Genomic DNA, 27,316 nt, shown 5'->3' with positions numbered 1-27,316 from the left:
GTTCTGCTGTTACCATAATGAAACCGCACAGCTTTAAGCGGTAGTTCACGTTGGTGACAACAATTTTAGTAATGTAAACCATAAGCATGTTGGTAGGTGTCAGAAGGGAAGATCCCTGAATTTGGAGAGGATAATGCAAACACTGTATGTATCAAAAAATACACTAGCTCTGTTCTAAATCTGCTATTTTTTTCTTAAAGTGTGTTTTATGGTTTCTGTTGATGATTTTTGTGACTTTGGATTAGAGAGTTTTGAAGGACAGGGCTATCTGGAGGGATAATCTTGTCTGGGAGACTGTTGAAGATGTTCCTTAACAGCAATGACTAGATGAAGTTAAGAGGCATTATATGGTCTTATATGTAGTATGCACCTTTAATAGTGGCAGGTGAACTTGTAATGGGTCATGTTCTCCAGAGCCTTTAGGTCCCTGCTTCACTGTTATTAAAGGGTTAAAGGGGACCAGCCCTCAAGTGAGTCTGTGTTAAGATGTAGAATTAAACTAGCAGCACCAGAATGAGAAAGGGAGAAATTCACACACGTTTCTTTTTAACCTGCAGAAACAATACAAACTTAAATATGCTCAATATACTTTCCTCCCTTGCATTTTTTTTAGTGAAGAATGTGTAAGAGCTCTCCTGAGCATGTTTGGTTGTGCTGAAAAATCTTTAAATATGCAGCAGTTTAAATATACTGCTTCATGAACTTTACATACTTGCTGAATGACAAGAATCTCATTTTTCTGTGCCACGTTCACCTTCAGAAGCTGTTCTGTTTTTCTTGAAAGTTGAGGTATGGGTATTTCTTGTGAGCTTCAGGAATCTGAGATTTTTGTAGCCTTTTTTTTTTTAACTGTCTGGGCTTAAGGAATTACTAATGTTTAAATAAAAATGGGGAAATTATTTAGAAATAGAATGATCAGAAACTTCACCAGGATGGTGGAAATTACACAGCATGTAGGTAAAGATCAGCTGAATCCTCTGTGGGTGATTTGCAGCAAACTGTGTGATCTCTGACTGGTACCATCTTAAATGTTTGAATGGAAGAAATAGATACGCTGGCACATCAATACTGGTGGTTGAAGTAGCTTTGACATGTATCATTAGTTTCTGAGAGCTGCTGTAGATTTGTCCTTGAATAAAGCAAATCCTCGTATTGATGTTCTCAACACATACGGTACAGAGAACTGCTGCTTGATACAATGAGCAAACGTGCTGAGTATTTTAAAGTACCTCTGTTAACATGGTAGGATTATTGCCTTGCATTGTAGCAGAATTTCCTAGGTACCAGGCTTATCAGTACTCAACTTCAAAACCTAAAAATCTACTCCAGTGTTTTTTGAGTGATTTCTTTGTGGTTTTTGAAGGAGCACTTTAAAGAGCAAAGTTCTTTAATGATTGCCATTGAGCAGAAGTGGTTTAACACAAGAGTCAGGATTGATTTTCCTTTTATTAACATCAACGTTAAACTCTTGCTATTAGTACAAGGCTGTTAAAATTTCGCAGTTGCTGAAGCCTGGGAGGCCAAGTGTGGTCACGGATGAGAGCTGGCGAGGCTGGGATAGTAGCTGCAAACAAATCTGCGATGGTCTTCTCTTCCCAGGCAAAAAGCATTAACAAAATCTGTGGCAGTTACATTCATAGTGAATATTATTACTAAGATGACATTTATGAGATGTATCTCACATCTGCAACAACACCCAGGTGGCCTTTGTGGCGAGGAGTGTGGCTGGCTCCTCGGGGGGAGCATCTACAGCAATGGCCACTGGCGTGCTGGTGGTGGTTTGTCCCAGCAGAGGGAGGGACTGGGCAGCCGGAGGAGATGTGCGAGCATGGTCCTGGAGGCCTCCCTGGCACTACCCAGGAGGGACGCAGGCTGTAGGGCGCCTGCTCTAAGCAGCGCTGCTGCCCAGCCCAAATGGGGCCATGAGTGTCCTTGCCTTTTAGCCTTTTTAACCGTGTAAGCAGATGCTGTGCCCAGTAACAGTGCTGCCGTGCCCGCTTCGTTGGCAAACACCTGCTTTTGTGCAAGTCTCCGGCACAGCCATTTCCATTGTGGTTTGGTGTGGTGCAGGGACACTTCTGAGACCAGGGGAGGAGGGGGATTGCCTGGCTCCTGGGAGCTGCCAAGGAAACACTGAGGAGATTTGGTGGTTTTTTTTCTTAAGCTCCCAGTGCTCTAGAAATGAATAAATTTATCAAAGCTTTTTTCCTGACTTCCCTCCCCACTGTAATATATTAAAAAAGCTGGATGCCATGCCAGTCCATGCTACCTCCCAAGTATCTGCTCTCCATACACTAGTGTGCTCCTGGCAGGCCTGGCCTGAGGTTTTAAGAAAAAACTTGATGAAAATTTGAAATATACTGGAGTCAGGATGGTAATTTTGTATGTGTTTATATTTCTATATAAATATAAAAAAATTCCTACAAATGCATGTGTTAGACTTTGGAACTTTTATTCATTTGAATTGAGGTAGGAGTTCATATTAGTTGTACAGTTTCCTTAAAGCTGAGTTAATTATTTGAAGACCTTTAAGTTGCTATGTTCTTTACTTGTTTTAACAATATGTCAAATACTGATATAAGAGCTGCTGAATATATAGGTTTCTATCATGCTCCTGCTCTTCTTGTGCAGTTGGAGTTTGTGTGAGGAGGGAACCTGACAGGTAATAAAAGTGAAGATGACAGTTCTGCAAGTGAACTCTGAATTTATAGACTAACAGTAAAGGTCTTGCACAAGCCAATGCCTATGGGGAAGCTGGAATTGGAGTAGCTTCTGAAAGATTAAGGAATTTAAACACATGCTGCAAGCTCTAATTCCAAGAAGATAGTCTTATCTTTAACACTTTAATGGAAAAGGACAGTCTTGGTAAAAGTTCAGTCCAAGTAAAGAATATTACTTGCTATTTGCTAGTTGTTGGAGCTGGTGAATACTCCCTTATCCCATCTTAAAGAAAAGGTGTGGTCCATAGTTGTAATATTTTGTGGAAGTTGTCAAACATTGTAGGTTTGCTTTTCAGTTGTTTTACTAAGTACTCTACTATGTGCATTTCACATTAAATAAAAGCATTTCAGCTGTGTTTTGTGCATTGAACATAATGTGGATAAGCTTTGACTGTTTAAAAGAGGGGAAAAAAGAAAAAACTGTGGCACATCAGGCTTACACTGAGGCATGAAGGAACCCCCAAAATGTGAATGAGACAGAAATGGCTGAATTAGTTAAAAATAAGTCTTGAGGTATGACAACTAATAGCAGAAATCCAGCACCAATGAATATTTATTGTGTAATCATAATAATGCCCACTTTGGTTCTTTTGATGCTGTGCTTGTTCCTGTAACATTTGTAAATCACAGGTTTTCCCTTTAAAACTGTAAACGCAGCGCGATGAAAACTCTGGGCAAACCGTCTGTTTTCAGTTGTTTTATTGATACATCTGTTGGCCTCTTGGGCTAGCACAGTGATCTTCAGACGCAGAGATCGGGAAGTCGCGCTGTGAATGGAGAGTGGGAGACGCAAATAATCACAGCATGATGTCCCATCTTTCTCCTTGACATTGGCCTTATGATTTGGCATCGCTAATTACTTTCAGCTGTATTCAGACATTGTGTTTGTTAAGATGATGCCAAATGTTTGCAAAGAAGTGACAGAGAGCCAGAAAAGCACCGTTTTTCACCGTCCAAACCTCCCTGCTCGGTGACAACGGTGGATGGTGGTCGTCTTTCCCCTCTCAGTTTTACTGGTGTGGGCTTGACTCCCTTGTGTATGTCCATCCTTCCTCTGGTCATCTTCTGCTTTAACTGTGGGAGAGGAGGAGCAGGGCTTGGGGCTTTGCTGTGTGTTTTTGTTTTCCAAAGTCTGCCTGAGTAAATAGAATTTAGCAAGGAGCACAGTGAACGGACAAACATAGGCATAGACATGTAGTCACAAGGACTGAGACCTGCCTCTCGAGTATGCTGCTTGGCTTAAAAAAAAAAGGGCGGGGGGAAAGATAGGCAGGGAGAAATTAGTTGAAGAGAAGACTCGGATATGTTTATTCCACTGGAAAATTAATTCTTTTGATCTTCAGGGAGGTGTGTGAATTTAGGAGAGAGAAGAAAGACAGGTAATTTCTAGTTTTGTTTTGTGTTTTTTTTTTTGAAGCAGAGCCGCAGGCTTTTTTCCTTACCCCCCCTTATTTTTTTTTCTTTATTATCATCAGACATTTAATTTCTCTGTAACGTTCCAGTCTCAGTGCAGCCTAAAAGGATTCAAACAGAGTAGCTTACACACCTGTCAGACCATGGGGCAAATGATAAGGGGATGCCAGTATATGAACCATAGGAATTAGCTCTTTGATGTACAGCTTTAGCACTAAGGGCACCTCACTCATCTTAGGAGAGAGCCTTTGACTGCAGACACTTTTCCAAGTCCCCGCTTATATTGATGTATTTGTTACTTAATTTGATGCATTTCTTGACTTTTTTTTACATGAAAACTCAGCTGCTGACTTTTTTGCCTAATAATTTGAAATATTTAAACCACGTGCATCACAACAATGAAACTCTCACAGAAATCGATTAAGTGCGTTAATTCTTGATCAAGCTTGTCTTCTCTCTTTGAATTTGGCACGGCCTTTAAGTGTTGGGGTCCAGAAGCACTTTCGCTACTATTTAAGCTGTTGTGACTGTGCTCGGGGACAAATGTAGCACAGTCACTCGGTCCAGTCTGCCAGCCCAGAGAGGGACGGGATGAACGGCTGGAGGCAACGACTTCTTAAACTAACCCAGCTAGACTTTCAAGAGCGTGTCTGGTCATGGCTTTAGAAACATGGTAAATGCTTAATATAACTCAAATCCTGTGCTGATTTGTATTGTAGTGAATATCGATGCCAATGGAGGAGCCTATACGTGTTTTGACTCCCCAGACAGCAGCATACATACCGTGGCTGGTACACCAGTCATTTCAAAGCAGTTATGCAAGGTGTTTTCTTCCATGTTTGCGGCGGAGTCACCACGGTTCAGCTGTGTGTTGACCTAGAGAAGACGGCCTCTAGGTCAGAGGACAGTCAAATGTTGCCTGTTGCTGTCAGCCCTGCGCTGGCTTGGATTTGTTACTATGCATTTTTTTCGTCTCGTGGGCTGTCACTGCTGACCTTTCCTCTTGTCACCTTAAGAAGAATAGCACTTTATTAATGTTTTGCTGGGCCGTCCCTTGCTTCTGCCCATTCCTGGGGCTTCTGTCTGTGTAAACCCAAGCTTACGCTTTTAGTATGGCTGGTTTCCCACTTTCGCCCCCAATGCATCTGGTTGCGTGGTATAGTGTAGACAAACTTGAACCAGTCCCTGCTGTGCCTTTTGCCTGCCCTGGTTGCCAGGGATGCTATCCAAGTAACTTTGCTGCTAATGTAGGAAGATGAAAAACCAAATTGATTCAGAGCGTGCTGCATGAGGAAGGAGCACATGTCGTTTTTGCACAAGAGTTTCTGTTGTCGCTGCCAAAGCCATCGGACAAGGAGTGCAGTGTCAGGTTTGTCAGTTGTCATGGATAAAGATTCTAGGCGAGACTCTGACAGCAACACCTGCACCTCCCGTTGTGAGGGCTTCACATCTGGAGTCGGAGCTGAGGACGTGCAGTTTAGCCTCCTAGGTTTCCAGGTGTGAAGTTCTTTTTTTGATGCTTTGAAACCTGAAGAAGCGGTGAAACCCAATAGCGTAGGTGAGCCGGTAACCGTAGCAGAGCTAATTGTCACACGTGGCTTGGCTTTCTGTATGAAAGATAGCGAAGTCACTAAGTCACTGTGTCACTACTGCTGATGTTTGCAGTCGGAGTTCATTTGGGGAAAGAGAGTGATGGCAAATCCAGTAACGTACAATAGTCAACAGTGCTCGTGTGCTATCTTGCATTTATTTTGTGGAGCATGCTAGAAAGGATCAGGTGCAAGAGTGAAAGAAATTCCTCAGTTTCAGTTGAGGATATAATATTTTATTTGCCGGGATGATTCATAACTGATTTCACTCAAGAACTGCTTTTAATAATCCTGTTCTCTAACGTAGTCGCTTCAGGTGTATAGTGGTACCACAAGACAAAGCATATAACAGCATACGATGCTATCGACAACGTGGCTATAGGGATAATCAGTTCAAATGAGTAAACGCCTCTGTAATCTCTGATACACTGTCAAGCTACCATTTTAAAGACTTGTTCCTGTGTTAGCAGCTGGGGGGTTTGTGCGGGAGAGGTGTCTATAGAGTTACCCATTCAGTTGGTTAAGCTGATTATAAGCATATGAATTTGTTATAATGTTTTATTAAAAATGTCTAGAGAGGAAATTTTTATGAACCTTTCTTATATGGGCTCTTCATTTGCCTTGAAAGGGTGTTCATGCATCATTCAGTAAACCTTCAAACTTTCTGATATTAAATTATTTCAGTAAAACATATTTAAGCTTAAAAAAATATTTAGGAGTAATAGGACTTTAAACAACATTTTTACTTATCTGTAGTTTGTGTGATTACTTTGTGAATTCTTTTTGTTTTAATGTAGGCGTTTAGATGCGAACCATATTACTGCCATACCAGAAGACAGTTTTGAGGGTCTGGTGCAGTTGCGTCACCTTTGGCTGGATGACAACAGTTTGACAGAAGTCCCCATCTACCCGCTCAGCAACCTCCCCTCTCTGCAGGCGTTAACGCTGGCTCTTAACAAAATAACACACATTCCTGACTATGCATTTACAAATCTTTCAAGTCTTGTTGTTCTGTGAGTATTTGTAACTGTATTTCATAGGTCACTCTGATTCTCTCCTCAGTTACAGTTTTGATTAAGCCAGGATGGCACTGAAAATGGTATTTTGCTACGTTTTAGCTCAGTTGTCTAGTAACAGCCTATACTGCCAACACAAGATGATATAATGTATGGGCAACCCGCTGAAGGTTTGCTGAAGACCTTTTCCTGAACAGAAAGTCAAATGGGCTATGGATAGTGAGATTGCCATATATTTTCCTGACATCTCATTTTAGTATTGAATATTTCAAACCAATGGTTGTCAGAGAAGGCTATCAGAGATATCAAAAGAAGAAAATGTTATCTGCCACAGACCTGTTTCTGTGTAGTCTTAAATATCTCCAAGGATGAATATGAAAAATTACTTCGATTTATATGTTTAAATTTGTATCACCCTCCTGGATAGTGAGTAAAGGTTTAAAATAGTTTGTCTTGACTGTGGGCAATCTATTCTGTTCCCATATGAGGATGAAATATTTCTGTCTAGAAGTGAAAGACATTCTTCTGTATAATCCACCTCATGTAATGTTTTTTTGTAAACCATTTAACTGTCTTGATTTCATAGAAATATCTGCTAATTTGTTAACTTATATGAAATCATTCACTTATTTTCATACTTGGTTTTGTTTTTTAGACATCTTCATAATAATAAAATAAAAACTATAGGAAAACACTGCTTTGATGGATTAGACAACCTTGAAACCTTGTAAGTATGCTTCTTCAAGTAATTCGTTGTTCAGTGTTTGTCTCATTCCCAGCTTAATCAAGGTTACTTTACTGGTATGGTGGAGATTTTGCAAAGAAGGCATGTGTGCACAGCACAACACGTACCACCGACACAGGTCCAGCTCAGGTTTTGGAACTGAAGGCTAGTATCAGTGCAGTGCTCCACCAAAACCAATTAACTATGTTGAGAAGAAGGTAAATACTAGCCTGGGTGAAATGTCACACTGGATGATGTGTCTCTAATGTTCCTAGCCCTGATCTAGCTGGTATATCTTTGCATAGCACTCCACTGAGTCAGGTGGAGGTATCAGAAGTGTTTGAGTGGCCCTGTGGGTGATAAGGGACAAATATTTGTTTCTCAGATTTACTGTAGGATTAAACATATTTAAGATACACTGCCAAAACTGGTGTGTGATGATAGGAGGTTTCTCAGAGGGCTGCCGTGGGCTGTTTCTCCGCTGCTCCTCTCTTACTGGATGGGCCCCACTGCCTGCCAAGGAGACTTGCTCACATGTCCCTGCAGCTCCTGAACCGATCCTCTGCAGGCTGGTAGAAAACAGCCCAGCTCCTGGTTCCCAGCCTCTCACGCAAGAGATTCACCTGAGTTCACTTCAAATACTGGCAGATATTAAGATGACGGACTGGTTGATCTGAAGCAGTGAGCCTTATGCTCCTTCGGACAGAAGCAGGGGGTGGGGGTGGGAAGCATCACCTTCCCCTCGCCTCGTGTCTGTCGCCCCCACTGACAGTCCATGCTCCCCCCTGAACTGGGTGTCCATAGTGGCCAGATCCGAGCTCCACAGCACTCCTTGGCGAGGAACGGCTTTCAGCCGCTTGCGTTACACTCCCCACTTCCCTTCAGCTCGCTCAGTGAATGCGCTGTTTCCTTCAGCAGTGCCTTTTGTTATGCTTAGGGGAATGCTGAATAAATAGAACAAATGAAGAGGGCGAGGGCACGGTAAAGCCAGTGACAACCTCTGTTAACATGAGGCGTTTGGATGAGTCCTGGAATGCTCCTTACTCCAACTATCTTGTCATTCTCTTAGAACCTCGATTAAGTAATAATTAGATGCCATGTAAATGCGCACAGCTGATGTAAGACTCTCAGAATGTTTTTCCCTCTCATAAGGAATCCCTTTTGCAGAAAAGACTGTAGCCAGTCCTGACCTTATAGCTAGAACGGTGACAGGTTAACTGAGACTTCAACATACCCCTGTCGCTGATGCGTAGTGATTCAGTGTGATGAGATTTCCTTCTGCTTCTGTTCAGTATTTATGATTAGTTTTGCTGCAAGGTCTGCTGTTACTGAATGGCTTATTTACTGTTTGTTTTATAAAACCTAAAAGAAAAGTTTTCTTAGTAAGCTAATAAAGAGCAGTCATTTGTATCTACTTCTTTTTTTTTAAACTTTGAAATCTTAGTTCATTTCCATGTAAATTCTCTTGAAGAAAAATCTATGAGTTGTTGAAAAATACTGAGCTTTGCTGTAAGGAAATGTCATTTGACTTAATATGAATAATCTTCTGGATAATATTTAATATCTCACCTGAGTTATGAGCTGGTTATAAAGCGTGTACAACATCAGAAGACTAAATCTAAGTTAAAAATCAAGTTATTCTATGGTCTAGTTAAAGATGTTGTGAGAACTTTTTACTTTCATTGAATTGTGTTAAATAAAAATTATTTTAACAATTCATGATCACTATTAACAATTTTATAATTTTCCTATATTGTTTCTTCTAGGGATTTAAATTATAATAACATGGTAGAGTTCCCTGAAGCCATAAAAGCACTCCCAAGTCTAAAGGAGTTGTGAGTATTACTTATTCTCCCTTTTTACAAGTTTTCTTTCTCCTTTCCATAAATACAAAGGGAAAAGAAATTCCCAGATTTAAGAATGATTTTTCTCATTACGCAGCAACCTAGATCAGATTAAGTTATGCTAAGTGATGCTATAATTAAAGGAAGATATAATCATCAGCTAGAGAGGGAACCTATTGAACATGATTTTGGAGTTATATAAGCAGGCAATTTATTCAGGAGAACCATTAGCATAGATCTTAATCATGAGCTGTTTTTGGCCTCCAGTAGCAGAATTAAGTATTCACTGATCACATGTGTTTTCCTTGTCCCCTCCTTAAGAGGGGGAGAAAGAAGAGAGAAAGCACAGGATCATGTTTTGGACAGAACAGTTTCTTTCTAATGAAATATTTTTAGTTTAGCTGATGTGCAGCAGGCAGAAGTCATGCCTTCAAAGTCACTCCTGCAGTCTGACTTACTCCTGTTTAAGTACAATCCTATTTTTGGCAGGATTGGGAATCGAGTAGGTGTGAAGAAAATGACTATTGGTTGAATCTACTGGCAGTATATTTTTAAATGTTGGTTTTCTTCTTTGCTAATATCTTTAGGGGATTTCACAGTAACTACATTTCCATAATTCCTGATGGTGCATTTGCAGGAAACCCCCTTCTAAGAACGATGTAAGTAATTTTCATGCATCTATTTTTAGTCTTTAGCAGACAGTGACTGTAAGAACAGCGACTGAAACATGTTTTTCATTTCCCAGACACTTGTATGATAATCCTTTGTCTTTTGTGGGGAACTCAGCATTTCAGAATCTGTCAGATCTGCATTCCCTGTAAGTATCATAGTACAATAAATGGATATGAAATGTGGCTAAGAACTCAAAATAACTAAATTTTCTTACTGCCTTTTACCTTATTTTTTTTGCAATAAGCTTTTATAAACATTGTTATTGTTGGGAATATCCAGTTTCTTAAGAAGTTCTAGTAAATATGTTCTACAACCTTTTTTTTTTTTTATCTTCGTTACCTTGCATAAGACACATAACCTCAGGCCAAATGCTCAGGTTCTTACTTAAACAAACTGCAATATGTCCTAGGTGACTTTTGAACAGGGATGTACATTGTGAGAATGTTTTGCAGGTTAGTGCATGCAGGCTCTCAAAAGATACCAGTTCTGGGGGTGACAAGAAAGCAAAATGGAGTGAGACTTCAAACTTTGAACTACAAACTACCTAAGGGTTTATGCCCTTTTCATACGTGTGTTGATACGACTCTTTCCAGCTTGATGAATTCCAGTTGTTTGCTAATGGAGGAGTAATTTAATAAGCAAATTACTGGTGTAAGAAGCAGTGGAAAGACTATCTTCATGTGTAAAATTTAAACAAAAGCAATAAGGATGTTAGAATGTCTCCTTAGTGAAAATATCCACCTGATAGCAGGATTGAATGGCACAATTCTTGGCATAATAGTTTACAGATAATTTTTGTGGGATTTTTTTTTTAGGGTCATTCGTGGTGCCAGCATGGTGCAGTGGTTTCCTAATTTGACAGGAACTGTTAATCTGGAGAGTTTGTAAGTATCTTCTACAGCAATAACTTCCATTAATTTCTTGGTTTTGCCTCTTGTGAAGTGATTGAAATATGATTTATGGATCTGGAGAGCAACTAGCTATATGTTCTCTTCCTGTCAATAAATATATAGCTTTCCTTACTGTGATACGTGAGTGCCTCTTAATTTTTTTTTAATATGATAAGCTGACAACAGCCTATGAAAAGGCCATTGATACTAACCCCCCTCTCACAGACCTGAAAAGCAGAAAAATTAGCCTCTTGGGGAAAAAACCAACCAAACAAACAAAAAATTTGGTGGGCAAATCTAGCATCCCAGTAGCTGAGACACCATCTTTATTCTGCTCTTACGTATGTTTATTATGCCATCTACCATCAACAATGCAAACATTTATATACCTTTTTTTTTTTCACAGAACTCTAACAGGGACCAAGATAAACAGTATTCCTGTTAATTTATGCCAAGAGCAAAAGGTGCTACGAACTTTGTAAGTATACACATTGTGCTCCTATTTTCATCTGCATCAACATGTTTTAAAAGAAACTTAAATCTTGTTTAAAGCAAAAATGTTGGTTAGAATTGGTCATCCTAGTAGCTCTACCAAAAGCTGAAAATCTGATTTCTGGTTTCTTGAGTCTTCAAATCAAGACTCATGGCAGAGTTGATGTAATGCCTTATATTCCTGAATCAGGGTCCCCTTTATAGGGATGCACTGTATTTCTTTCATATTTCATGAAAGATGTGTAAGGTGATGCTGCAGAACAGTCTTTGCATCTTCAAGTTCACTCTGTCACCATTCGTTCTTAACACAACAGTAATCATCTACATTCAGAGGTTAAGGAGGAGTTTAGTTGTGGTGCTTTGACTTTGTGTGTTTGGGAACACAAGAGAGAGCATCAGGAACCAAGAGAAATGGAGGTGAGGATTAGGAAGAGGATAGTAATATAAAGGCAAGATGGAAAAAAGCAGTAAGGATGTGTTATTGCAAAAAAAAAAAAACCCCACAAACAAACAAACAAAAAACAAAACAAAACAAAATAAACAAAAAACAAACTGGAAAATTAAACTGCTGGGAGGAGAGGCAAAGTCATGTTTACAAAGGATACATGCAGGAAAATTTGGAACAAGTTTTCTGAAAAATGGAGGAAAAAAGAGTTCTGTTTTATAGAAGAAAAACTAGGGAAAAAGAATGATGAGATAAACTGGCATTTGAAAATAAATCCTATCTTTTGAATAGAAATGTGAAGATTGCTTTCAGGTTTCTAGTCTCTTTTTGCTGCATAGTTTCACAGGAAAATCTGCACTTTCCTAGCTCTGCTTAGGGAGGTACCAACATGCTAAATAAAAATTTGCACCGAATTCCTGCATTGCATACCATCTATCCAGATTATTCTAAAAAAGCAGATTATCAGTAAACCTTTTTAGATTACAGCTCTCAGAATTCAGGGGGTTTGTACAGCATGGTTTTGGGGTATGAGCTGAAAGCCGTGGCTATAGAACAAAAAATGTCAGTTGGGAGGGATCTCATGAGCTGTTGAAGCCACTACAAAAGCACGACCTATTTCTCCATTACTTTTCAATTACAGAACACTAGTTTCAGTTGTTAATGTTTGCCAAATAGAGAGTTTTGGGATGAATTTTTTTTTCACGCTTGCTTGCTTTACATCACTGGCTGAATATTTCAGGAAAGTAAAAAAAAAAAAAAAAAAAAAGCAAAAAAACCTGTTCACTGAATTCAGAGACAAAAAGGGGGAGAGATACAGAAATGTAGTTTTTAAAAGGATTACATGGATATAGTGAATAAAAGGCAAGGAATCAACATTTTACAGAGTTATACAGACAGCCTTACTTCTGCTATTTGCTGACTGTTGCAAGCTTGACATAGCAGTTATGTCTTTCTGTGTTTTTGGGTGTATATAATACATATAATCAAAGTGGGGCTGGTTAGGATGGCTGTGGAGAGATCACACTTGTGATTCCACTCAAGATTTTCTCTAAACTGCCCTTAGTTTTTCTGCAGAATGTTACTAACAGGAAGACTTTTCTGCCAGTCCATTTAATGGTTACAAGTGATGAGATGTTTCAAGTAGAAAAGAGCTGAACTAAGCAACTTTCTCCCATTTTCTATTTTGAAGGGACTTGTCTTATAACAATATAAAGGACCTCCCAAGTTTTAAGGGTTGCCACTCCTTGGAAGAAATGTAAGTAGAAATACGCGTTGTTTATCTTTACTACCTCCTTAGTATGCAGAGTCTGAGTCTCTAGAAACTTTTTTGCTTCATGTTTGATCATAAGTTTCTAAGATTAAGGACAGAGAGAGAGAATACGACCATCTCATGTGAGGAGCGTGGTGGACAGAGAATTCAACCACTTGTGTTTTCCTCAATTAGCTACAGTTTAATTGTTCCTATGGCACAAAAAAGAATGAAGGACAACTTGATCCTGCATTTCATAGTAGTATTGCTATATGCATAAATGGAATGAGCATTTGTGTGTTTTCCTTCTTCCCTCTTATCTCTTCCACTCTTCTTCAGTTTCCTCCAACCATCAGCCTATGCTTGTGTAAAATGTTTTTTCCTCTAGTCCCTGTAAGACACATTCAAAACAAGTCTTTGCTTTTCCTTACTTCATTGTTTTAAAGCTTAAGCTTCATTTCCAGACCCTACACAATTTTTCTGCCTGCATTATGTTGCTACTTCTACCTCTACTGCTCTTAAGCTTATTTCCCCATAACCAGAGTGGGGCTAATAGACTTCTCACAGGCCTTTGCTGTTATGCTTTTGACGTCTTTGGGCTCATTGTACACATGGTTCATTGTAAAGAGAGCTAGTGAACTGGAAGGGTAATTTGCTCATTAGCTCTTCTCAGCATTTTCCTTCCATAAATCCGTATTTGAAGAAGTGGAAGTGCACACAGGGTAAGAATATGGCCTGAAGATTCCTTCAGAATTAAGTAGATTTGTTTTAAATCTCAGTGTGGCTCTTCAAAGTTCACAAAGTGTTACTTCTATCTTGGAAATAATTCAGTCCACACTTAAGTCTCTTCTAAATTAAATGAGTTGTGAGTTGGGATTGGACAGAGGCGCCACGAAAGAGCTTCATGGTTGTATTAACATGACTAATGTGAAGTGTAGAGCAGATACTTAAACAGTTTGCCTACAAGGGGAAACGAGAAAAATCTTGCCATCAGTAAGGCTAAATCTATGTATTGGCAGGCACCGAGCTATCCTTTGAAGTCAGCTCAGTTTGCCAGTAAAGTTCTGTTTCTATTTCTTCACTTTGCAGTTCCTTACAGCATAATCAAATCCATGAAATCACAGAGGATACCTTTCAAGGACTGTCCTCCCTTCGTATCCTGTAAGTGTACATAGTTGCATACTTCAGTAAAAGAAGATAATCGTTTTGATTCCTGTGTAAACTGGTGTCAGGGTGTTTGGTGTTACAAATCTGATTGCTAGCAAAAGGCCAGGTATGCTGGATCCTAAGGTGAAGCAAACCATATACAAGAGATACTAGCAGCAGCCAGTTTCAGTCCCATTCTTTCTATTCCTCATTTTGCTTTTATAGACTATAAACATATTTTTTATATATATGGATGATAATTTTTTTTTTCAGTAGTCTACTATTTTGCATTATATTATTCCATTACGTAGTGTTTCTTGGAGAGATCCTACCTGTTTTCCTCAAGAGGAGCATACCAGTAAACAAAATTATCCCTTCCCTTTACATCTCCAGCTATATGAAGATTATATAGGAACATTGAAATTATCAGGAAAAAAAATCCACAAATTGTCAGGTGTTTTAAAAGGAATGTCATAATAGAAGTCATGGTGGTCCAGCAGGAGCTGGATCTGGATTTTGAAATCCAAGAAAGCAGATGCCCTTCTGCTTGTTCTTCTGTTGACTTCCCCGACCTCTGCTGACATGCTCTGCCACAGGTTGTCAGAGCACATCAGGGTGGGGAACAAGAAGAACAATCATTTACTCTCCTTTCCTTTCACTGCTCAGGGATGTAAAGACAAAGGTTGCCACTGACGGGATCACCCTGGCACCTTCAGCTCCGGAGTGGGTGGTGCCAGAGCTGGCCTCTGCCTTGGGAGTGCAGGCTGAGCTGCTAGCGCAAGAAGGAAGGGAAAGGAGGCAGGAATGGGAGGTGGATGCTACCTTGGGGATGAGGTGAAGTGGGATACAGCTGCCTTACCAAGGGATTTGGCTGCTACTGCATCTGGCTGACTGGGGAGAGAGGGGGAATGGGAGGGTGGTTTGGTTTTACTGACAAAGGCATAATGTATTTGTCACTTTAGCTTTTCTCTCGGTACACTGGCTGTTACAAAGTTTTGATGAAACTGCTAAAATAATCTCATTTGGCATTCATTGCAGCGACCTCAGTAGAAATCGGATCCATCAGATCCATAAGGAAGCTTTCACCACTGTTGGAGCTATTGTTAACTTGTAAGTAGGCTATTCTGTGCAGCGACCTCCCCTCTCTGCCATTAAATTGCTGAGATAGTAAATATTTTTAGCTTAAAATTGATATGTGCCCATCATGTGTTTCATCTCTGGATCATGAAACCTCTCGCTAGCTGAACATATGCAGGGCATGCTTCTCTAAAGTGCCTGCTGCACTGACAGGTATTTGCCAGACCACAGCCTTGGTATGAGACTTTAAAAAGCCTTCCTGCTTCAATGAAATGTATGCTATAGGATCTTCGAACTTACCTTTTTGTAACACTGCCTTAATATTGACATTTCAGAGACCTAAGTTTCAATGAACTCACTTCAGTTCCAACTGAAGGATTGAGTGGACTGAACCAGCTTAAACTTGCAGGCAATTCTGAGTTGAAAGAAGCTTTGGCAGCAAAGAACTTCGCAAAGCTCCGGTACGTTGGTAAATCACAGAGTGCCTCACTTATTTTGACAGTAATGAGCAATGTGACAACAAATGAAGCCAGTTTAGATAATACTCGTGACAAACGATCAGGCCCTTTGCTGAGTCCTGTAGGGTCTTGATGTTGGCGTATATGAAAGGGCATTTGATTGTTCTGGTATGGAAACCATTTGCAGACAATTTTCTTGGAACTTTTTATAGTTTTCTTCCACCTCTTTTCAGGCAGATATCACCTGACTTTGGAGCAGTGGTTTGGGTGGATTCCATTTGTTATTGAACTGAGCGCATCTGTCTTTCAGAGTGTGGAAAACAGGAGCAGACACGCAGGTGTCTGATTCCATAATCACCACGCTTTATACATATGCTGTTTATTCTTGGAGACAAATGATAAGAGTAACAGTAATCATTCAAATGGAAACCTGGTGCTCATTTCAGTGGGAGGTGGATCAGACAGTGATTAACTGTTGTGCATTTTCAAAGATCTTTCTGCACATGAATATTTCAGTCCTCAAGAAGCAGTTAAAAATTGTTTCCCATACTGTCCAACGGAAAAATGGAGATTAAGATACTGTTAATTTGTATAAGGCCAGCAAAGGAATCCATGTCACACTTAGAACCAAGCCTCAGCAGACTGGTTGGTTGGTTTTGTTCTGTGTTTGAGAACTAATGCATTGTGGGATCCTTTAGACTGATGTTCCCCCTAAATATTTACAAGAACAGAATTCAGGAACAATAATGCAGATAGTTGATATTGGAGCCTTGAGTCAGAAAACTTAGCTTCTGGACTGCTATCATCTCGTTGTTTACATGGACTTTTTAAAACTCTGTATGCAGCTGTACTTCTCTGCTAGGATTAATAGTACGTACCATTTCTGTCAAACACACAAAGACAACAGCAAAAAAAAAAAAATCTTATTTTGGGGCCACAAAATGAAGCGTGAGAAGGGAAGATTTTTAGCATTGTGGTCATCTGGGAATTAACTTCGTTACAAAACAGTTACTCTTTAATTAACTTGCTCCATTAGTTTTCAGTTTAAGTTGTACAGCAATGCCACAAACAATGATCAGAATTTGTTTTGTATATGGAGTAGAATGAGTAGTAAAGAGCTAAACATCACAGAATTTTCTTTGTACTCCTTGCACAGACAAGACTTGGATGCATCACTTATCGTTTATCTCAGTGCAGACGTCCATCAGAAATGGTTACAACTGATCCAATTGGAAATAGCTTTTTATTAGCAACCATGACAAAAAGAAGCTTCAATTTTAGTACTGAAGTGTGCCACTTAAATATTTTTAGTAGACGGTAATCTTAACTCAGGTTACAATGGGTAACACTCTTTGTTCTGCCCATGTTCCAGGTCACTCTCTGTACCATATGCTTACCAGTGCTGTGCGTTTTGGGGTTGTGATTCTTATTTGAACTCTAATGCTGAAGATTCCAGTCACCAAGATCAAAGTGCCTTGATGGATCGTGAGAAGGGTAAGTGTTTCATTGTACTAAACCAGCAGTATTATTTTGGGCCAGACTAGACTGAATAAAGATGTATGTTGTCTTTGAATAAGGAAATTTGGAAAATGTAAATCTTTATAGGGATACAAAAGCTGTCTCTGAAAGCGCTTAGCGGCTGCTTACAGAAAGGCAGTGCCATGTTCTTTCTAAATGTGTAAGATTTGCGTGTTTAAGGAAAAAAAAAAAAATCAATTTTTTTTTTTTAAATTCTAAACCGCCAGTATTGTTTCTGTGATGTTCTGCTGGAATGAAAATGTTTTATGGTTCTCAGTATTTCAGCCTTCCTATTCAGAAAGGGTTTGTCCTTCCACTGTCTATTTCAAGGCCCGTAGATCTTTCCCTGTGATGAAAGATGTTGCTGCTTTGTCATAAAGCATTGTGTGTAGCTGGGACAGGCAGTAGTAACTCAGACTGCTGCAGCGATTTCCACACTGAGCAGACCAGAACAGCTCCACTTGTTAAAGGCTTGAATGCTGGTGAAGTGTTAGGCCTTTGATCTTTCAAAGGACTACTTCTATCCTAGGCAGCTTCACTGTATTTCACATTCTATTTTCTTCCTACAACTAACCTGTTTTTCATTTTTACTTGGATACAGCTGATGCAGATGTTCTAAGAAATGAGGAAAATGAGGAACTGGGACAGACTATTATTCACTGTACACCAGCAACAGGTAAATCTTATAATGTGCTTTAGCCACACTGGGAACTCCAGGCATGGTGTTATGCAAATAGCTGTCTGCAGAATTACATGTTTCATTCCTCGTAGTCATTCTGTACACAGAAGATTAAATTCTACAATGCTTGGGTGAAACTTCATTTGATGTCAGTGTTGTTTTGGATGAGCAATCAGAAAGATTTGCCTGAGCTTTAGACACACAGCACTATATTGGAGAAGTAAGCATAAGCAGAACACACAAGATTGTAATACTTTTATTTGGAGCTTACAGTGTTTAATGCACTGTCCCCTAATTCTGCATTATTCTTGCCAAAGAGATGTCTGTGGAGCAGACTGTACGAGTACTCATCTGTTTCAGTGAGAAGTCAGCCTATGCTTTAAAAGCTTAACTCCAACTGCTGTCGTTGGTGGTTTTAACTAAACCTGGTGTCTTTGCAGGAGAGAGGAGGAGGAACGCTTACATGGTCTGTTCCCCAGCCCTGCTATAGCTGCATTAATAGACAGCACAGGGCTGTTACAAGTAGCTGGAGCAGGCAGTAGTATCTTAAACTGCTACAGATATGTGTGCAATGAGTAGTCTTATTGCCATACCAGAACTACTCCAATTCAGGCTTGAGTAGTCCAGGAGTGTTGAAAGTCTTTGATCTTGCAAACAAATATTTTCATTCTAGGCAACTTCATTGCTGCCCTTCTCATTGCTGCCTATCTTCCTCATACTGCCGATTTCCACACACGGTTCTACTCAGCTCCTAAAGCGCTGGCTGTGGTGCCTCCTGCTTCCTTGCCTTTGTCACAGGCTCTCCAGAGGATTCCTTCTATACATCTTGTACCCTTCTGTTTTCATAAACGCGAACACATAGATGGGGGGAACAGAATGCTTCCAGTGAAGTTACTTCTGGATGAACAGGGGTTTTCCAAGTCATCTTTCATTCTCTTCTCCTAAATTGCTATTTTACATCCATTATGAAAATCTGTTCACTCTTCATTTTTTTGGGCTAGCTCCAGCTTTAGTATATAGAATATCACAAGGATTTCTTGATCACAGCCAAAAAATTGTGGTCAGAAGTCACATACATTATTAATGTAACTGTACATGATCTGAGAATTAATTTGACCAGTGCTGCTTATTTGCTTTTGATCCTGTTCACAGAATGAGAATTCAGGTGGTGTCTTACATGGGTTAAATCTTTAAAGCCTTTAGCTCTCTCTTTTTGCCCGTGCCAGAGATGCTGTAGCTCTAAAAGGAAATAAGAGCTTGTTTTACAAGTTCACAGTTTGCCTTGTTTTTCACCCGTCCCTCCCATACTAACAACTTGTTTTCTATGCCATGCTGTCGTCTGGTCATAAGTAGGACACTCCACCCACCATGTAAGTTCTGAATCATGGCTCATCTCGTAGATCCACTTTCTGCCTTGCCTAATGGCAGGAATGGATTGCTGAACAGTGGAACTCCAATAGCATAGCACTGAAAGCTGCGAAACTCATCCTTCAGGGCATGAATTTCCCTCGGTGGGCTGGGAACATTAGCGAGAGAGGAGGGTAACTTCGAACTCTAAGGATGGTTAGACCTTGGGAGAAAGATGGGAAAGTGTGATGGGTTTTGTTGTTTGTCTAAAGATACCTCACTGTACAGCTACTAGAAAACAGACTTCAAATCGATTGTGGAAGCACAGCATTGACGTTTTTACATTTCTTAAGTAGGAAGTTGTTTTTATTTTTAAGTAGATTCAGCTTAGCAGGTATTGCTGCATCATGTGAATGTACTGTAAAGATAATTATTCTGGCAAGGATGTGTTACTCAGGAATATCTGAAAAAAAAAAAAAAGGGATTTTACTGCTGATTTTACTGGTCTGATAATCCACTTAGCACCATTATTTCTTGCCCAGAAATGAAGCTTGCTCATTTAAACAAAAAGATTATTTTTTTTGACTTGTCAGTTCGGTAATTTCTGGAAGTTGCTTTGGGAGATTTTTGCACTGACATTTAATCGTTCTGCGCAGTTGCTGTTCCAGCCCACGTTAGGGATGGGTTGTACTTACCTTTCACCTGCCTGAAGGGAGGGCAGGAGCTGTGCAGAGCTGGGAGTCACAGGCTGAACCCGGTTCAAAAGCTCCAGCCTGAGGTAGCAGCAGAGTCTGGCATTTTTCTGCTCTGCCTTCAGCTTCCAGAGTGCCCGACTGCAGGGAGAGATCCCCAGCGATTGTGCTTTGGACAATTAGCAGTGCCTAATGGGGATGTAGGAGAGCTTAAACTCTTCTAATTGTTACTTAAAATCAGTAGGATTTCCCTATGGAATAAATAGCAATTAGAAGGATTAGAAGGGTAGTAGTGACCTTTTTTCCTTGTTTGGCCTCATACTGTTTTGCTTGTTGGATGTTTTTTGTTATTTCAGCTTTTTTAAGTGGCAAAAGAAGAAGAAAAAAATAATTTTCCCTATATGACTTTCCAAGCTCACAGTGCCTTTCAGTGCCGAGGGTGGGGGAGAGGGCTTGTGGTGAATTCCTGTCCCTATTAAAGCCGATTAAACTGAATTTGTGGGCTGTTTTACAGATGTTTCCTTGTGACCAAAAGTTACTCCAGAAGGCATGTTTGTGAATCATTTTTGAGAAAACATGTTACTTCTAAGAAAATTCTTTCCCCTTACAAGTCGGTTGTGAACGTTTGCTTTTATTTTGTTACCAACTTTTTCATGAAGTATAAAATCTAAAGAAACTAAAATGTACTTAGGTGGCACTAATAAAAGCTATTTTGAGTAGCTAAAAGGTAATTAAGTTTGTTTAGCTAGCTTGTTTATACAAAGTATTCTCAAGTGACCATTCATTGCAGTAATTACTTTTTCAGGCATAATTAATTAGTAAATAGCTTCAGCAGAATAGTTTACTTTCAACTGACCTATTTAGCAGCTCAGCTGTGTACTCTGTTCATGAATTAATGAGTGCTCTTGTAATACCTTTTGAAAATCTCACTTATTAAGGCACGATTTTTTTTTTTCCTAAATTGGTTGTCCTTCTGTTTTTTTTTCTTTTAGGTGCTTTTAAACCTTGTGAATATTTATTGGGCAGCTGGATGATTCGACTTACTGTCTGGTTTATTTTTTTGGTTGCTTTATTCTTCAACCTGCTTGTCATGTTAACAATATTTGCATCCTGTACTCCATTGCCATCTTCCAAACTGTTTATAGGCCTGATTTCTGTCTCTAACTTATTTATGGGAGTCTATACTGGTATTTTAACTTTCCTGGATGCTGTTTCTTGGGGAAGATTTGCTGAATTTGGCATATGGTGGGAGACTGGCAGTGGTTGCAGAGTTGCTGGGTTTCTTGCAGTCTTTTCATCCGAAAGTGCCATTTTTTTCCTGATGTTGGCAGCTGTTGAACGGAGCTTCTCTGCAAAGGAGATCATTAAAAAGGGGAAAAGCAATCGCCAAAAACAATTTCAAATTGCGGCAGTTCTTGCTTTCCTGTGTGCTGTGGTAGCGGGATGCTTACCACTCTTTTATAAAGCGGAGTACTCAGCATCACCCCTTTGCTTGCCCTTCCCCACTGGAGAGACACCTTCGTTGGGCTTCACGGTAACTTTAGTGCTCCTGAATTCATTAGCGTTTTTGCTAATGGCTGTTATCTACACTAAACTGTATTGCAACTTGGAAAAAGAGGACCTCTCCGAAAACTCGCAGTCCAGCATGATTAAGCATGTCGCTTGGCTAATCTTCACGAACTGCATCTTTTTCTGCCCTGTTGCATTTTTCTCGTTTGCACCGTTGATCACTGCGATTTCTATCAGCCCTGAAATCATGAAGTCTGTTACTTTGATATTTTTCCCGTTACCTGCTTGCCTGAACCCAGTGCTGTACGTATTCTTCAACCCAAAGTTCAAGGAAGACTGGAAGTTGCTCAGGCGCCATATGACCAGGAAGAACGGAGCGGTGGCAATGGCTGTCAGCGCTCAAGGGGGCTGCGTGACGCAGGATTTTTACTACGACTGTGGCGTGTACACCCACTTGCAGGGTAACATCGCCGTGTGTGAATGTTGCGAATCGCTCCTGTTATCCAAGCCCATGCCCTGTAAACATTTAATAAAATCACACAGCTGCCCCGCGCTGGCAGTGGTGCCTTGCCAAAGGCCGGATGGCTACTGGTCGGACTGCGGCACCCAGTCAGCCCACTCCGACTACGCGGACGAGGACGACTCCTTCGTGTCGGACAGCTCAGACCAAGTGCAGGCCTGCGGCCGTGCGTGTTTCTACCAAAGCCGAGGATTCCCTTTGGTTCGTTATGCCTACAACATACCGAGAATTAAAGACTGAAAGGCTTTCTGCCATCAGCTGTTCTAAGAGAGAGGTGTAACGCTTCGTAGACCGTTGCCTGTTTTGACCTTTCCAGCAGGAAGCACTTTTGTAATCATCGTTTAGTGTCATTTGTAAAGAAGGGAAGCGGGCAGTAACTTCTTGAGCCATACATTTAAAAACAATTAAGCAAATAAATCAATTGCCCTGACTGTAAATAATCGGTAAACCAAATTTGTTACCCAATATTTTTACTCTTTCCACGCAATAGTGGTTTCTTTTATACAGTTTTTTACGTGCTAATGGTGTGTTTCCACATTGTACTCGAATTGTACTTTGCTTCTGCTGTTGGCAAGGTAAGTTCTGTTGATTTTTTTTCTTTTTCTGCCAAAGCACAATATACAGGACAGCTGTTTAATATTAAAGAAATTATTTTTAAATGTGACTTTTCTATAATTAAGCAAAAAACTCTCTTGCTAGCTTTGTATAGTGTATTCAGCATTGAATCTCAGGATGAATTTTACTGCAGGGCCAAAAAAGGGATTAATTCTCCCATATGTAACTGTGACAGCAATATAGGAATACCATGTTTGTTTTGTATTTCAAGCCAACGTTCAATTTTTAAAAAAGGCTTTGTTACAATAAAGCACTTGTGATCCACAATATCTGTAGACTATGAAACAAGAATATTAACAGCTGTCAGGAATAATGGGGTTGAACACCTTCTTCCAGTGATGATGCATTACTTCAGGTGAACCACAGCAACTTTCTTCAGTATTATGCAGTCGGGTCACACTGTTGGAAGGAATATCGATGCATTGGTGGGTTGTTAGCAGTGCTGTCAATGTACACAGCTCGTGTCTTTGCAGAGAGACTGGCTAATGCTCTGCAGCCTGTTGAATGTCACAGCACCCCAATAATATCTATGAACAGACTGAGATTTTAGCAAATGGAGGGAAAACAGAAAGCAATTTTGCAATAAAGAAAAGCATTTTTACAATTATTTTACTGAGAGTGAAGTACACTGTGCAAAGTCACTGATTTTCATGTAAATCAGTGCCATATTTTTAAACCATTCAAGTCCTGAGACCCAAATGATTTAAGTACATCAGTGATCCGTTTATATTCAGTTTGAAATCTGATCGATAGAAAGTTACGAATGCATGATAATTATGTATGTTTCTTGAACAATACGCTAAATCAAGAGCAAATCCACTGCCACCCAGTTACTCTGGAGACATTCTCGTTAAGATTTAAAGCTAGATTGCTGTTTTGAGAATTAAACTGTATATACTGTTCATACAATGAATTTTTATCTTTGTATTGTAAATTATTTGATAGAACACATGATGGGAAATGTGGCTTCAGTTCATTTTGTTAATTAAAGCTACCTCCTAAACAATAGTGGCTGCCAGTAGCAGAATGTTTAAAATGTGGTTTATATACTTTTTGCGTTGTAAATAGACATGGTTGTATATTGTCACTGTAATAAAAACAGAATCCTTGTATATCAAAATCATGTAGTTTGTACAAAGTATGGGAGGATTATTTACTGTATGCCAAAATATTCACATGTAAAAAACAAAAGAGAAGAAAACCAACCCAGAGTTGTTAAATCTTACATTTACACTCATGAATATTACATCTGCAATTAGCATGGAATGTTACACTGAAAGCAAATAAAGGGTACATGAATATTGATTGTTATTTATCTCTTTTTCAAAAGTTAAGGCTGAAAATGGTGCACATGTAAAATTATTAAGCATAAATAGCATGTCCTCTGCTCTCCACTACATATGGTGAGAGTTTTGGGAAAGAATTGCCAGCGAAGTAAGAAAGTTGCAAATTTACAAGTGGATTTATGATCTCGGACTAATACTGACTCTTGGCATGCAAAAGGTTACAACCTTCAGAGAAGTGTTTGCCCTCTTATAAAGCAATCTCTTTATTAAAGACATTATTATGTATTGAATTTGAGTTGAAATGTTTTTAGTATAGCTTGGAAAATTATACAGATGATGATTTTAGTTTTGATACTATTTCCATGCTGAGAGTTGTGGGGGGGTTTTTCACCATAGTTTTATAAGAGTCCCAGTCTGCTCCACACTCCGTCTGTTGGCCAGCCAGTCACAGGTAACAAGAATACTTCTAACAAAAACACTTCTCAAAAAGGACAATAAATGTCAGATGCCATTTCGTAATTGGTAGGGAAGGAAATCCAACTACCAATTTCAAACAACGTTCTTGAGTATGGATTTATTTCCTCTTCTGTTTCACAAATGAGTCTTCACTGAAATGCTACTAAAATGGTCAGATGCGATCCATTTGGAGTTACAGTATTTAATTTATACATCAATATGTTTTTGAAGTTACAGTTACCCTAACAGTTAATTTTTAATGCCGTCAGTCCAACACACGCAGGTTTTATCTGCTGGTAGAGGTGAAAGAATCCAGACCCTGGCTACTAAAATCAGCCCGTCAAGAAGCAGTGCTGCAAAACTTGCCTGTCTTAACATCACCGCATGCCCATGGACGATCACATAAGGGGAACCTGGAGAAATCCAGCCACCAGGTACTTAACACCTCCTTTGTCATGTCTTTGCTGGACAAGCTGATCTCGATAGCAGGGCATCGTGTTCAGATGTTCACAGCCGCAATAGGAAAGCCGTCCACTGAGAACTTGCTCCCTCTCCTACAGGCTCCAAAAGTGGTACCAAATACGTGGGGACAACTTGCCTTAAAGCTGTGCTGTGTTAGTAATGCGTGCGGTTCTTTGGTTACCTCTGTTCAAGTGGCTTTCAGAGCTGTCATCCAGGCAGCCATCGCCTCAGCTAGGCAAAGCATCCTAATTTCAGTTTTGATAAAAAAATGAAACTTCACAAGTTACACTCTTCTGGGCTGTCCGTGGGAAATAAATCCTCTGATTTCCTAGAGGCTAAAGCTAGCTCAAACTGTTCTTACAGTGACTGTCACACACCTTGCTTCTAAACCCCTTTAAACAACTGTTGTTTTGAGCTCCAGCACTGGATTTAGCAGACAAAAAGAATTTGCTGTTGACTTTAAATAATGGAAAACTTAGGGCAAGGAGAACATTTTGTTTGTTTGTTCGTTTTCCCTCCTCATCTTCTGTTGTGAGGAAGCAGCTTTCTGCAGGGGGCCAGAGTCACAAATAAAAGAGCTGAAGTTGTGGCTAAGGTATTCCTTTCCCCCCATTAAGGGTAATTTCTTATGGACAGCAGTTAGCCTGCTCTGTGGCAGTATGCTGGTGAGATCTCTTAGTTTGAAATGGAGCCTTTTTATTCTCTTGCAAAAATAATGCATCTACTTAGCAACTTGTTGGTCTAGATTCCTTTTGCCTGTTTTCATTTCTTTCCAGTAGAATTTCCTGTGTTGAATCATAAATTTACTCAGAAATTTCAAAGTTATATCCAATAATTCTTTTGAGCTTGATTACTATTTTTAAGCCTTCAGTTTTAATTTACAGGGTAATATTTTTAATTAAAAGCACAATGCAGAGTTTGTTCCATACATACTCTCAATTTAATAATTTTTAATTACGTAGATGCTTTTGATCTTTTACTGCTAGCATAATAAGTTTATTTTTAGCAAGAGATTTTTTTTAATGTTACCTTTCACATATTGTACAGTAGAATCTGACCGATTTACTCTTAGCACTAGAGTTCAGTTGAAGATAATTCAGTAAATAAGGAAATGAATTAAATCTGAAATGGGATAATACATCACAAATTGCTGTTTTCTTGACTGTTGTATACTGTAAGATCTTGGAGGGTGAATGGATGCATTTCATACATTGTATTCATGGCTCTACACTACTATAAAATACCATCATTTAGGTTTTACCTCAGAAATACTAGTTAATGGTCACTGTGGTGTTTACAGTGGGGAAATTATTTAGATTTGAGGGTAGCAAAATTTGAAGTGTGTCACTGGTTTCCAGTAACAAAAGTATAGCCTGTAAGCGTCTTTTGAAAATTTCAGTCCAAAAATGAACAACTAAATCTGTTAATAAACTGAAGCTTTAAAAGAGAGAAATACTTTGTGCAGAAGCGTAAACTATCTGAGCAGGCGAAGGCTGTTCAGAAGCAGCAGGGCCATGATCTCCAACTAACGTAAAACAGCTGAGTTGAGGAGATCCTGCTATTGATTCAAAAAGATGGGATTTGACTATAAATGTGTTTCATAGAGTTCTTGCACATTCCCTGAACCAAGAGAGAAACTCTCACCTTCTCAAGGCCGCGCTCTTTGAAAGCAGGTGGCTCCACATCCGCAGTCGACAGAACCTGGACTGGGACTAGCCGTGGGTACAGTGTATTGCAAAGATGAGAGTACACTGTACCGCGAAGGAAAACTGAAGCAATCCAAGACCTCTCGGATTTCACAGCCTCTAGTCAAGCCAGAACTACAAATGCAGGCACAAAAATAGCCAGTAGATGAGTTAGGTAGTGCTCGTTCAGCTCTGACACAGAGTGTGGAGCCCAGTAGCTTTCTTCCTCACTGCGATGCCTGCTGCGCTGTTTTTCTCCACACTGGAAAATCTGAAGACTATTTAAATTTGACTACATTGGGTTCAAAGCTTCTATTTTTTTATTCAGGTTGCAAGTAAAATTAAGATATACGTTCTTTTCTTCATAAATGTATGCTCAGACAAGAAGCTTAAGGCGTGTTTTCTAAGCCTTAGTTTCTGGCTAAATTTAGTAAGTTTTTCAGTAGGATTATTTTTAGGCTTTTTCTGTGTTCCCGAGTGCAAGCGTGGAACTCTACATTACATCTGAAAGCAATCTTACCTGATTCTTATTAAATCTGGCTAGTATTGATCGAGTTGAACTGAGAGGTTTCTTTCTGATGGCTCTTACGTTTTCAGAGACTGAGTTGATCAGATTCATAAAGACTCTGTTTCATAAAGAAGAGCTGGCAAGTTCAGGTATTTTGGAGAGTTGTCAAATCAAGGTAGTTAGTGATTCAGGGTAGTTAATTTATGCCTAGAATTTAATTCATTTCTATGATCATTACCTGTAAAATGGCTTTTTTGACATCATTTTCTATGTAAAATGGTTTTTCAAATACTGTGGATGGCAA

The 27,316-nt window shown here is 39.6% G+C and overlaps 1 protein-coding gene across 1 annotated transcript in view; it reads left to right on the top strand.

Annotated features, from left to right (window-relative positions):
* LGR4 (leucine rich repeat containing G protein-coupled receptor 4) overlaps positions 1–24,045 on the top strand; it is an 81,115-nt gene extending 57,070 nt beyond the window's left edge. The window contains exons 5-18 of the mRNA XM_068397949.1: positions 6,520–6,735; positions 7,394–7,465; positions 9,229–9,297; positions 9,894–9,965; positions 10,052–10,123; positions 10,794–10,862; positions 11,275–11,346; positions 12,995–13,060; positions 14,144–14,215; positions 15,239–15,310; positions 15,613–15,738; positions 17,108–17,229; positions 17,855–17,929; positions 20,964–24,045. Coding sequence (XP_068254050.1) covers positions 6,520–6,735; positions 7,394–7,465; positions 9,229–9,297; positions 9,894–9,965; positions 10,052–10,123; positions 10,794–10,862; positions 11,275–11,346; positions 12,995–13,060; positions 14,144–14,215; positions 15,239–15,310; positions 15,613–15,738; positions 17,108–17,229; positions 17,855–17,929; positions 20,964–22,240 — 2,452 coding nt within the window. The 3' untranslated portion in view covers positions 22,241–24,045. The remainder of the gene's footprint in view (positions 1–6,519; positions 6,736–7,393; positions 7,466–9,228; positions 9,298–9,893; positions 9,966–10,051; positions 10,124–10,793; positions 10,863–11,274; positions 11,347–12,994; positions 13,061–14,143; positions 14,216–15,238; positions 15,311–15,612; positions 15,739–17,107; positions 17,230–17,854; positions 17,930–20,963) is intronic.
* Positions 24,046–27,316: the final 3,271 nt, after the last annotated feature.

Source organism: Nyctibius grandis, chromosome 4 (assembly GCF_013368605.1).
Source record: "Nyctibius grandis isolate bNycGra1 chromosome 4, bNycGra1.pri, whole genome shotgun sequence".
In the NCBI taxonomy this organism is placed as follows: domain Eukaryota; kingdom Metazoa; phylum Chordata; class Aves; order Nyctibiiformes; family Nyctibiidae; genus Nyctibius; species Nyctibius grandis.
This window is presented reverse-complemented; position numbering and strand designations above follow the sequence as displayed.